At 38.1% G+C, this 14025-nt stretch overlaps 1 protein-coding gene across 1 annotated transcript in view; it reads right to left on the reverse strand.

Annotated features, from left to right (window-relative positions):
• Window positions 1-12465, reverse strand: part of PRKCZ (protein kinase C zeta) — a 77818-nt gene extending 65353 nt beyond the window's left edge. The window contains exons 1-3 of the mRNA XM_067310855.1: window positions 11990-12465; window positions 10280-10496; window positions 4030-4151 (exon numbers count right to left, since the gene is read on the reverse strand). Of these exons, the coding sequence (XP_067166956.1) occupies window positions 4030-4151; window positions 10280-10350 (193 nt within the window). The 5' untranslated portion in view covers window positions 10351-10496; window positions 11990-12465. The remainder of the gene's footprint in view (window positions 1-4029; window positions 4152-10279; window positions 10497-11989) is intronic.
• Between the last annotated feature and the right edge of the window lie 1560 nt (window positions 12466-14025).

Consider the following 14025-nt stretch of genomic DNA (forward strand, 5'->3'; position numbering starts at 1 on the left):
GCAAAAAAGCACAAAGCAATATATAGGCAAATTTATGACTTAAGTATTTTAGAGGAGAATAAGTTAAGTAACCTACCAGCTGCCAGGATTGCTTTTCTTTAAATAATGTTCTATTTAATCTGTCACTTTGGTTAAAGTCGAAATATAGCAACACAATTTTTTCCTTCTAACTTTTAATGAGTAGACAGTATACCATGCTGGTTTGCAAGGGGACAGTAAAATACAAAAGTGAATACATATGCTTAAAGATCTTTAACATGGCGGGGGGGGGGGGGGGGGAAGTAAGCTCACTTCCTAGTACCCAGAAAAGAACAAGCTTAAAATAAATTTATCCTTTGTTTAAAAGGCCTTTCATTTTACTACCTTAACTTTGTTGAATGCAGAACAATGCTATGATAACTTAGAAAAAGTGTTATGAAGGTGCCTATAGATAAGAATTAGTTAGGTCTCTTTCACTCTACTGACAGAGAAGCAATCTATCATTAAAAAGCATAAATATTTAAAGACACAGATAGACAAGTTAGAGGTGAGGTACAAGTATTTTTTTAATATTCTTTGAGTTAAGAAAATATGCAGAAATTGAAGTACTCAATCATAAAGGAGTACCCCAGAAATGTTCTTTGGACATTAAAGCATTAGAATAAGCCCCCCTCACAAAACAAGAAAGCACTGCTGTGGAGAATTGTTATCAGTCGAAATAAATTAGTGACAGCTACAACCATCAATCATGAAAGGACTCCAAGACATTAGAACCACATGAAATCCAGACCCTCCTAAAGTATTTCTGATTACCACAAACATTTTCAGGCTCCACTTTCTACTATATCAACCAATTCCCTTTCTGCCAAGGTAAAATGTTCTGTATATATTATATTTTCAAGTTCTGTGCTTTCCAATTTTAAAACTCAGCTGCTTGTATCAACATTTGCTCAGAGCTAGAAGACTAATGAGATGTACTGACAGATAAAAAACATCATATAAATTTCAGTATCCCAAATATCTTTAAGAGCCAATTAACAAAAGCCTCAGAAAAATAAAATGTAATTATGAAACAGCCTTAATGAGCATTATAGTTAAAGTCTGCCTTTCTATGCATTTCTGTTCTCTGGTTGAGTAACTGGTGTTCAGGTGAGAGCTGTGAGCTCCTGTTTAAGCTTTTACTACAGTTGGGAGATTTACAAGGCTTCTTGTATGGACAATCTGGTATCTAATATAGCATAAGGTTAGCAACTGTTGACTCAGATGATACAAATGTAAGATTTCTGACTCCATCTCAACTGCCATAAAAAAAAAAAACAACAAAACCCCCCCACACACACAGCTTGGTTTTTTCAGAAGCCTTTACTTTTCTGACAAATAGGGCTCAAATCAACCAGTGGATTGAAAAGTTCAGAGGGAAAGGTAGAAATGACACAGATACAGATTGCGTTATCACATTTGATAGGAAAGAATACAAAAGAGCCACAGACAAGTAACATTACTACTATTAAAAGCTTTTTTTTTTTAAAATCTTATTTAAAAGATCCTTTTACAATAAAAATTCACTGATCTTTACCTATTTCAGAACACTGATCTTTACCTATTTCAGAACACTGATCTTTACCTATTTCAGAACACTGATCTTTACCTATTTCAGAACACTGATCTTTACCTATTTCAGAACACTGATCTTTACCTATTTCAGAACACTGATCTTTACCTATTTCAGAACACTGATCTTTACCTATTTCAGAACACTGATCTTTACCTATTTCAGAACACTGATCTTTACCTATTTCAGAACACTGATCTTTACCTATTTCAGAACACTGATCTTTACCTATTTCAGAACACTGATCTTTACCTATTTCAGAACACTGATCTTTACCTATTTCAGAACACTGATCTTTACCTATTTCAGAACACTGATCTTTACCTATTTCAGAACACTGATCTTTACCTATTTCAGAACACTGATCTTTACCTATTTCAGAACACTGATCTTTACCTATTTCAGAACACTGATCTTTACCTATTTCAGAACACTGATCTTTACCTATTTCAGAACACTGATCTTTACCTATTTCAGAACACTGATCTTTACCTATTTCAGAACACTGATCTTTACCTATTTCAGAACACTGATCTTTACCTATTTCAGAACACTGATCTTTACCTATTTCAGAACACTGATCTTTACCTATTTCAGAACACTGATCTTTACCTATTTCAGAACACTGATCTTTACCTATTTCAGAACACTGATCTTTACCTATTTCAGAACACTGATCTTTACCTATTTCAGAACACTGATCTTTACCTATTTCAGAACACTGATCTTTACCTATTTCAGAACACTGATCTTTACCTATTTCAGAACACTGATCTTTACCTATTTCAGAACACTGATCTTTACCTATTTCAGAACACTGATCTTTACCTATTTCAGAACACTGATCTTTACCTATTTCAGAACACTGATCTTTACCTATTTCAGAACACTGATCTTTACCTATTTCAGAACACTGATCTTTACCTATTTCAGAACACTGATCTTTACCTATTTCAGAACACTTTTTCTTTCTAAACTTAAAATCTCTGATAAAACTCCCCCCCCCCCCAAATCAACACAAAGAACCACAAACCTTGACATATACTTCTCTGAGGTCATTATTAGACAGTTTTTAGTCTTCCAAATGTTACTATCTGTAGTAATGATGTTAGCCTTTAAGGAAAAAATTTAAAGGATTCCATTTCTCTGAAGCTCTGAAAAGACAGACTAAGGACGGTTCTTCTCAGCTAACAGAACGGACTTTCAATTTGATTTGACAGTCTGACACCAGACAATGACAAAAGCGAGTAAGCTGGGTGATGTTCTGTTGAAAACTCATTGACCTAATGTGTTGGTGCCACAGAAAAAGCACTGAAAAAACTTCTTGGGAGAAGTGGAAGCTAAGACAGGACACACACACTACTGAAGAGCTGTATGTCAGAACAAGACCTTTCCAAGAGATAAGTTCTAATATTTAAGTGAAAATATGTTTAACATCATACTGCAAGAGCACCTCTGGTAGACAGAGATACAGTTTTAATAACCCGTGATAATCTCTAGACAATCTAGAAATACTGCAATAATGCAATATGAAAGAGAAAATGAATTGTGCTGCAAAATCAACCAACTCAAATTTCTGATAATTGTGTGGGATTTTGTCACTTCAGAGACAAACATTGAAGAACCTTTGCGTGGTCAAGCAGTACACTCAGACCTGTTTTAGGCACAGGCAGCCAGACAAACTTTGAGTGACTGAAAGCTTTCCCCAAAACTACATGGGGTAGATGGAAAAGCAGAAATTAAAATCAACACCAGGCTTCAGATACTAACCAGAAACCATCCTCTTAACCCAACTCCAGGAAAACAAGGAGGCAAAAAAGTAGTATACAGTACCCATGTTTAAAACTCTTTACAGTAATTATCTAAACCATAAATCATTGCATGATTAGCTCAAGACATATCCATGTTCCTACCAAGAGATCTTGGTCAGAGTCCTCTTGAAAAACATTTTTTCCTCCCTAAGAACCTTACGAGTCTCAATTACCAGAGCACAGCTACAATTTACTCCCTCTACTCTACATCTGCATTTTTCCAACAAAAACTTTATTCCTCTAATTTTAACAATTAAAGAAGGAAATAAGAAGAAAATACAAGTTAATCACTGAGTTAACAGAAACAGCAAGTCTGCCAAATTTTTTCTCACCAGATGCTCCTTTGGTCACTCTAGTTAAATAGAACAGCAGATAATTACACATTGAAAGAGTTCTTTATTTAAAAGGATAAAGTAAATTCAAGTACAGTACAACCTTGATATCCAGAGTTTTATTTACTCAAAGCTCCTTGCTTTATAGAACAGGGTCACGTCCCCTGGTATTTACAAATCAAAAATGACTTAACAATATGAAACCTGTTTTATACAAGTTTCCTCAGTGTCCCTCTTCATACCAAAATGTACAAAAATAAGAGTTACTACATAACATTTCACATATCTACAGTACCTTCATCATCAATCCACTTGAGGGTAATTGGTTGTTCCTGTTGCAGAATACACATCTCACGCACTTCATTACAGAGTTCATCATAGCTCATTGATGCATCCAAGTTAGTTATCAGGATGTCCCTGCAAGAGATTTAAAATAAATAAACAAAAAGTCAAACTTATGAGAAAATGCATGCTTTAGCCAGCATATTCCAGCAATTCCATCCACAGACTCTAAGATGCAAAAGCATACTTACAGAACTGGCTAAAGTAAACGGCCAGAAGCCAATGGGATTACAACTCACAGTATTTAACTTACTTTTTAAAATACTTAAGCAGAGGCATTAACTGTATTAATGATTTGTGTTTTGTTTAAATTTACTTCTTCCCATCAGTGAGTCCAGTTCCTTTAATATAAATGCCAGTGTCCAAAATAGTGTAAAACAAAACAAAAAAAAACCCAACACACCATGATTTTATAACAATTAAACTGAATCCTGGGATTTTATTTTATCACCTTATGGAAGAAATCTCATGATTACTGTAAAATCCTATAAGAATTAAGTTTTTCCTCACACCTGCTAGATCATTAAAGAGGAAGCTCCAAGTGGGTGAATTCTCAAAAGATATATTGCAACAAAATTCAGTAACAGATAAAACCTTAACCAAATTCTGCATTCTTCTGTATTCTACATTTCAAGTGTTTTAAGACTATGAACCCAATTTTTAATTCTGCTTAATGTAAGTCATGCTCAGGCATTTGGGAGAATAACTCTTGATACAATGAAAAGTCACATAAAACTGTCAAAACAGAATGAAGGAGGTTTTTTTAAGAAGAAAAGATATGCTAAACAAAATCTGAAGATACAAACTAGATTTTTTCCCATTTTCTAAATATTTCCAGGAAAAGACTCAAGGAAACTAATTGATTAAACAAAAAGAAAAAGGGAGATGTACTTAAGTAGTCTGCGGATAATTGCAAAACTGTATTTCCCAGTTAACGGCTATTGGCATACGCAATTCTTTCCTCTCTTAGCTCAATACAGTAAATGTATCAGAAGTTACCCAATAAGATTGGATTCGTTCACCTATTTTCACCTTGGATAACAAGTCATTTTAGAAAACATCTTACCTATTTTGCTTACTTGTGTTTTTCACCCAGAACTCAAAACCCTGAAGTATTTAAGATAGATTTACTAAATTCAACAACAAAACTAAAAAGTATCTAAGATGTGAAGACCTCTCCAGGAAAGGTAATACACTGAATTGAGGATCTTGCATTCTGTAACTTATGTTTTAAGTGAAATACATAAATAATTTTACACTCTACTTTGGCAGAGAATTACAGTAAGCAAAGTTTCAGTAGACTTCTTTAAAAGGTTGCTTTACATTTCAAATTCAATTAACTACTACCTTTTCAAGTGAACCTTTAAATTTACAATTTGTTAAGTTGTTTAAGAACAGTAGCATAATAAACTAATTCTTCCTAATACCAGCGGAAAAGAAACATGCAACCTGTAAAGCTGTATTGTTTTAGAACTGAGAGTTGTCAGGTGAGTCAGAGTCTAAGAACAGCCTCCTCTCCCCTGCCCAAGTGAAAAAGGCATTTCTATGCATTTCTGCATTTGACATTCTATGCACCTACAGAAGTAAGAGACAAAACTAGTTCTCAATATAGTTTTTGATGTCTGGTGCAGTGCCTTGCACCAAGACACAGTCACTGACAATAGCAGCTCATTTAATGCACTGCCACCACAAGCTACTAAGAAAAATGAAGTATCTGTAGAGCTGTGGTAACTCTTGTCAATTTCTTTAGGCCAGTAATCATGCTTTCATGGGTATTTAAATAGTATTCAAAATGTGAAACTACACAGTAAGACACTGTTCTGCTATACACAAACTCCAACTGAAGTTGATAGTAATATTAATCAGCATTAAATTATTAAAATTGTGATAAAAGATGGCACTGCCTTCTACATGTATGCTAATTGGAAGGTCATTAATTTATTTCAGCTGTGTCATTTTGTCCAAGCAGCACCCATTACAGATGCAAATATAAATGAGATTTATTCAAATCATTGTCTTGATTATATCCATATTCTTTTGAGATTAACAATATTTAATCTTAATGCCTGTAGCCACATTAGCCAATCAGGTCACAGATAACTGAACATCATTCATGGTTCTAAAAGCAGATCTATTTAATCTAGGTATGCGAGTAATTCCCTTAATATAACTGCCCATACATATAACTTTCTGATCATTAGTTTTTCATATTACTTGTTAGTGTGCAGTTTTAGCATCCAATGACAAAAGCATGTGTCTTGTGGGATTCTTTACCAATTAAAGGCAATACACAGGAAAAAATATTGCATCAATGCAATATTTAAATGAAGCAATTTCAAGTGATCACATACAAACCAGACAAACTAAGTAACCAAAAATAAAGTGAGCGTTACACAAGTTTACTTTCTTCTGCAATCTACTTATGCACTTTTTTATGGTATGTTAGGAACTCTGTCACACCCAGAAACAGGAATACCTAAGATCCTAGGACTCCCTGGAAACAGACTCGGCATTCGTGTATTTTACAACTTCCTCATGCTTATATTTTTAATTGGGATTTCAAAAAGATGTATCGTACTGTCACCTGGCATTTTAAATTGTTTAGCAGGTACCTGAATGAGCTTGATCCTAATTCTAAAGTTGTTCAACATTAACCATTTCCTGCAGTTTGTCAAACTTGTTTAAAGATGAGGTAGTACTCACATGGAGACATTGACATAATCAATTATACAATGTATAATGACAAAGTCAGCTCTTACTCACATGGACGCTTGAATTCAAGCAATAAAACAAAGACAAAATGCAGTGATAACAGAACCCCTGCTTTCTAACTTAAGAGATGATTTGCTGCTCTTCAAGTGAGAATGGCATTCAGCAAGTGAACATCATAGGGAGATCACTAAAAATGAATAACAAAGAAGAAAGTCTGCACAGCTACTGGAAATTACTGAATATAGTATTGCAGGAGACACTACTACAATGTTTTATTCTAATTAACATTCACAGTGATTACATTCTTTGTTGTGAATTCTAATAATGAAACAAATGTTACTACCTCCTCCACTTCGGAGCAGGTATATTTTATAGAGACACACACCCTTCTCTTTATAGCTCCACTGTGCCAGCAAGCTATCCCAAACTGTTTATGCTAATTTCTACTTGTGTTTATAGTACCTTCCCTCATACAGCTGAGGCAGCTCTCCTATTGTTGCTTCAGAGAAGCATGCATATCCATGCATCTCAAATGCATCACACAAGAAGTATTATGTATGTATGTTCTTTTCAACCTAAGCCTGTGTATGACATGATTAACAGGTGTAGGATTAAACTACTGAGCAGAAATAATCACAAGTAATGTTACATATATGGTGCAAACCTTTCAACCAAAGTTCATACAGCAGTTTACAAGCATCTATTAAATATCTCAAACAGCACCCTGGTGCAGATGATTAATAATGTAACAAACCCCCATTGATTTGTGCAATCTCTACTAATTATCACATTTCAGAAATTACTGAGCAGCAGTAATAAAACAGCAGTAAAAATGAACCAGAGTGTTGTGCCTATTTACTTTCATAAATGGATAGCAAATTCTCAGTATTTTGTCAAGACACCAGTTTTGACATGAATTCCTATCACTAAAAGCATATCTATATTTTTACTATGAGATTTTTTTTTTTTAATGAAAATTCACCCTGTAGGTAAATGAACTGCAAATTAACAAATTTTTACTGGACTTTCAATTTATAGATGGTAAAATCAAGACATAAAAGTCAAATGACTAGGCGTCAGGAAAGAGTCAGAAGCATAGATAGGAACAGAAGCCAACAAAAGTAAAAGCTTACCCTTATACATGAGAATACCCATCTTTCAAGATGCTATTATCCAATTCTGCTAATGCATCAAAAACGAGAGTCATAAGAAGAGATTCATATAGGTATTACTTCCTTAGCCACTGCACTGGATGTATTTTCATACTAATTCTTCCCTTCCTTCCAAACTGAAATATTTAAAGTTTCTTGTGATAAAACTGGTGCTCATCAGATTACTGACACTGGCACGCTAGGGCTGGCCCATTTTTGGCTTTAAGGAAAAGAGACAAAAACCAATACTGGCATTTGCTCTAGAATTCTAAACTCAGGACTCAAACTATTTGGCACTGACTTGGGAAATAAGTTTATACTTAACAGGGAAGCTCTTTATTTTTAAGAAAATTTGGTAGATATTTTCACAGTTACACTACAAATACCACTTTCCTACACCACACTATTAAAAACCTCAACTACAGTATCAACATTTATTTGTTCAGCAGGACAAAATCAGAAAGGATGACTTAGGTCACTTACTATGAATTTATGTGCTAGTAAATTTAATCTAAAGAATTCAAATCAAGACCAAGGATTTACTTAGGCCAAATATTAACTCCTAAAAAGATTTAAATTTATGCCTCAGGTGAAGACAGGAGAGACCAAAATAAGATTAATTCACAAGGTCCTCACAGTGGCAGCAAATCAATTAGGTGAAATATTATTCAGTAGACATCCAAATTCTAGTCTGACAAGAAACCCCCAAAGTCACTAAAGACACTGCTATTCTAAGAGAAAATTCCTTCCCAACTTCAGGTCTATCATTCAGTACTCCTGTCCAGAATTTCCAGGGAGGAAGGAAATAAGCTCACGCTGTCTAATGAAGGTACAGGAAGAACAGTATCTCCAATCTCTATCAGATTTACTATACATGTATAAAGCCCCCATACAAACACATACTCAAATTCAATGCTACCAGAAAGCATTAGGCTTACTGCACATATGCAGTAGAGACATCTAGGACATGTGGATATTTCAGCTACCAAATAGAAGAACCTACGCAGACCAATCTTAAAAAAAAGTTCACATTCAAAGCAAGCAGTATTTCTCGCCTGCAAAAATCAGGTCCAAGTAATCCCAGACACACAACAGCCTTAAGTGTGACCATGAACAGGGTATTCCCCAGCCTTACCATCAACCAGATTTCCTATGCAATTTTGAAGTGCTGACCTACCATACTCAGTATTTTGTTTGTAAATAAATAAATAGACATCTGATGCTTTAGAGGAAGACAAGCTCCTACACCCTCCCCTTAAAAGACAAATTACATGTTGAAATAATAAGACTTTTCATGACTCCACTGGCAACTGGCTGTAGTCATGAAGACCATGACTTTCTTTTCACTGTCTTAAAGCAGAGCTGCATAAATAAGCACTGAGAGGATAACTGAAGAAATTGCGTTAACATCAATATCTCACTGCCCTTCATGCTGCATTAGTCAAGCTGTTGCAGGAAAGGGAAGAAAAAAGCTATCAAGAAAACAACAAACTAACATACTTTTCAAGGATTTATTTTTGGTATTTATTCACTACATAAAAACAAAGATTTTGTGTCTTGAATTTAGATTCTTAAGAAAAAAACGCACACTTTTAGAACTGAGTCTTCAAGCAGCTTACATAAGCTCATCTAAATTTATTGATAACTTGAGATATAAAAAAATTCTTTTATCCCACATTTACCTAGAAAATTCCCTGATAAGCATTCTCTTCAAAATTTCTTAAGAAGCAGACAAATCCAGTAACATTAGCATGTTGTTTCAAGACTCACAAATTTACCCACAAAAAACACCTCCAATAATTTTCCAAACAGTAACCGCTGTAAATTAAAACAATATCTAAAAACCCCCACTGGAAAAGGGCTCTTGTACTAAATACTATAGATTCTGTCCAAGGAGCATACAGTCACAAACTGACATGAGTAGAAACCTGCACTTAGTAGTCTCCTGCTAATTTCAGTGGTGATCTGTAGATGTAGAGCTCACTACATGAGTGCATATGATGAAATGTAATACATGTATTACTATATTATAAAGATATAATAACAGCATCTGGATGTAACAGACCAATCTGTCTGTGACCATAAACACTTGTAAGAAAACAGAAAGCAATAACCCATCAACTTAGACTAAAGAATAAAACAGCAACTCTCTTAAAATGTTTCAGTGTGCTGCAGCTGTTGCAGATGTTTATTTTAATAGCCTAGAAGTTTACAGACTTGTCTTGACATTACATTCAAATCCATCAGCTTCCTTTTTACTCTAAGTGAGACTATGGACTCCTGTTTGATATGCTTCAAAATTAGGTATGACAATACAAAGGAGAGAATACGTAGACTTACCCACTATAGTGTGTTTTCACCCTGATGAAGTCTCTGTTCAAATTAACTTTTGAGCCCATTCTGCTAGGCATGGTCTAAATTCAACAGCCTAAACGAAGACTATTTTGTAAATACATAGAAATATCAGATCATTCAGAATAGATAACTCATTTAATTCTGAAGTGAAAGACTTCAGGTGTGATATATGCAGGTCTTTTCCAGATGACAGTCAATCCAGCTGAAAGAAAGAAAAACAGAATATAGATGAATATATACACGCTCTACTGAACAAATGGGTTGTGTCAGATTTTGTAAACCCAAGTAGCTTTACACATAAAACAGCAAGAAAACAAAAGGAAAATACATAGTAAGACTCGTCCTGTACAGTAATGAAGTGAATCAGTTAAAAATACCCCATATTACATAAATATTCCAATTTACAAAAGATCAGAACTCAAAAGAGACAGTTTTTTTGCATAGTTGGTATAAAACATTTAAGCTTTTTTTCCTTCCTAAAGGACAACATTTTCTAACAAAACATCTGGCAGTTCCCTCCCGGCCAAAAACACTCAGAGGAATTATTTACTTATTCATTCATACTACTTCTGGCTCTTTTCTTTCATACAGTAGAGAATGCCAATTCATAGTAGTTTGTATATACAAGGAAGACCATTAATGACTCATGTTAATTACAAATTTATCCAGGAAAAGTAGAAGAGGAACTCCAAAGGGCAGTTTAGGTCACCTTTAGGACTGGACTCCCAAGCAAACATCCTGTTTATTCAGAAGTTTTCTCCACTCCCTCCCATATACAAGCATATTCGAAAATACTTTCACATACCTCCCTAAGCCCACTGTCTAGGGAAGCAGGGCCACGTGCACCAGGGAAAGATGCCAGAACTTGAGCTCCCTACCGTCCTTCTCCTGCTGGGATCTGAGGGCACGTGTGGCCCCTCCCTGCCCTCCCCAGGGCTCCTTCAGCGCCCGCCGACGCGCAGCCCGGGCGGGTGCGCTCGCGAGCGACCCGCGGCAACGCCGCGGACACAGCGCGCGCGGGGAGCGGGAGGCAAGGGACGCTTTCACCCGGACGAGGCCGCTCCGCGGGGCCGGGCCAGCACTCTACTAGCTGCTGCCGCGCTCTGTGCCGAGTCGGGGCAGGCGGAACGGACTGTCCTCTTCCTCCTTCCCCACCGCGCCCAAGGGACACCTTTGGGGCTATCCCTTCCTCCTACCTGCTCTGCTGCTCCAACATAGGTCCCTCCCCGGCGACCGGGTCCCCAAGGGTCCCTTTTCCCGCCACCTCCACAAATCTAACCGATAACGCCCCCCCCACCCCCCGGGCCTGCCTCTCCAGCCTCGTCCCAGCGGTACTCCGCTCCCCTCTCCCCCGGCCCGAAGTTGCCCAAAGTCCCGCGAGGAAGTTCGGGTCGGACTCCGGCTCCCCGCTGTCCTCTGGGCCGGCGAGTCCCCCGGGAATCACGGCGGCAGCGCGCTGCTGAAGGAGCCCTGGGCTCCTCCTCAACTACCGACCCGCTCCCTGCCTCAGGAACCCCCTCCTCCTAGCTCCAGCGACACCAGCGCTACCACTTCGAACATGGCCGACTAAGAAGGCTAGCACCCACAACCAACAGAACACCTCCCACTCTACCTGTCGACCAATAGCAAGCTGCGGCTCACCTGAGCCAATTCCCATGTGATATCCCTCACCAATCATAGGCTAGGAACCGTTACCTGGAGAGTAGGAGCTTCTCAGCCAATCAAAAGCCATAGAGGAAGAGGTAGGCGAACACCTGCAGCCAATCGGAGAAGCGAGCGGCGGGTGCACTGCTCCCGCGGGTGTGGCGGTAGGTGTGATGGAAGGGAGTAGGTGCAGAGGGGGTGTCGTCCTCACGCCACAGTGACCGGCCGCGCTCTGGCGGTCTCTCCGCTGCCCTGATTCGTCCCTAGAGGGTTTCGCTGCCCTGTCGTGCCGTGCCCGTGCAGCACCTATGCGCTCGGAGATGTGGTAGCGCCGTGGCGGGAGGAGGCCCCAGGCCCGAGAGGAGACGCGGATGCGACCGTTACGGCGCTGTGTGGGCACGGAGCTGCGGTTCTGCTCTTCTCGGAGCCCTCTAGAGAGGTAGTGGGTCGTCCGGACTGCCAAAGGCCCCGTGGCTCTCCGGTGTGGCCTCGTCGGGCTCCCGCTTAGCTTCAGCTCGCCGGGAGGCGCTGGGTAGCTGGGGGAGGAGCGGCAGTGCCTCCCCGGAGTATCCAGCGCCGGGCTGGTGGCAGGGAGTGTGGGGCCGCCTCAGGGCTGGGCCGGAGGCGGTGCTGAGGCGAGGGGCGGCGCCTCGAAAGAGCAGCGTCTGCGACCGGGGGAGCTTCGCAGCGGCCCTGAATAAGAGGGGAAACTCACTTTCAGAAAAGTATAATCTCATATGAGGGTGAACATACCACACAAACCTAAAAGACTTCATTCAGAACTGTTAAGGCAGGAAAGCTGCTGTCAAAATAAATAGATACAGAAGAAATGAAACAACAAAAATAGCAATATTATGACTTCTTCTGAGTAGCCAAACTGAGAGGGGAGGAAAAAAAGCAATGGAATACATTGTAGTAATGTTGCTGAATTACCCACACTTTCATAAGAGCAAGCCTATGAAATGTCCAATGTCATTATTATTTCACTTCTATAAAGTGATTTTTTTCTAATGATACTTTGATCTGTTGATTTAAAACTGTGAATCAGCTGTGACTGAAGCACAGTGGTCTCCTCTGTAAAACAGGAGATAGGAGCTTTGCTTGTTTTTCAGATAGAGGTGTGGGATAGTTGTACTCAGAGTCCTGTCATGGAAATTAAAAATTAAAATGGCCACTTAGTTTTCTTCTATACCTAACTCAATTTTCCAAGCCAACAAACCATCCAAACAAAAGGCTTGCCTTGCAGCTTTTGCTTACCTCTTTGGATCTCTTTGGGGTAACTAGCCCACTGAACTTTGAAAAATAAACCAGGCTAAGGTGTTGCAACTGCTATATTTTGGCTTTGACTTCTTAGAGTTGAGCAGTCAGAATCTGTATTTTGAAAATGAGAGATGATTGATCCTTAGTCTCCTGCTATTAGCTTGTGCACGCCTACCTTGAGTTTCTTTTAGACACCATTTAGCACTTTTACAATTTCTTTATGAGGGTTATATGAGTGTGTGTGCTTGTACGAATATAGCCCTGATTCTCCTTTTGGTGTCTCTATGATCTTCCAAAATATGAATAAATAATGCTTAATACTAGTTTAAGTAGGAGTAAAGAAGCAAAACTTATTCCCATCAATCTAGACATTTTCTGTGACACAAAGGAAATGCAGCAATTGGTTTGATTTAACGGTCTTTAATCTGAATGAATAATGTCTCCATTGTTAATTTTATCTCAATTGGAATTTTCAATGTGGTTTCAAAGTGGACCCTTAAATCTTCATGTGTTTCAGTTTTCCTCTTTAAAATGGAGAACACTATATAAGATGTGTCTATGAACATACTTTATTTCAGGGCAAGCTAGACTTTGATCTCTTTGTCACCTCAGTTAGACATCCTGTGATACTTGAGATGTTGGATTGTGAGATGAAAGGTGGTGTAGTTCTTCAGAATTGTGTTTTATTTGGAGTTTTTTTTTTTTCTCAGCACAGTTTACTCTGACAAATTATTGGATACACTTTCAGCAAGTAAAGAAAACCTGAATACAAAGCTATTTGTATATTTTACAAAGATTTTTTTTAATTGGTCACTTAGTACTAATGC

The sequence above is a fragment of the Apteryx mantelli genome, chromosome 26 (genome assembly GCF_036417845.1).
Source record: "Apteryx mantelli isolate bAptMan1 chromosome 26, bAptMan1.hap1, whole genome shotgun sequence".
Taxonomy (NCBI): Eukaryota; Metazoa; Chordata; class Aves; order Apterygiformes; family Apterygidae; genus Apteryx; species Apteryx mantelli.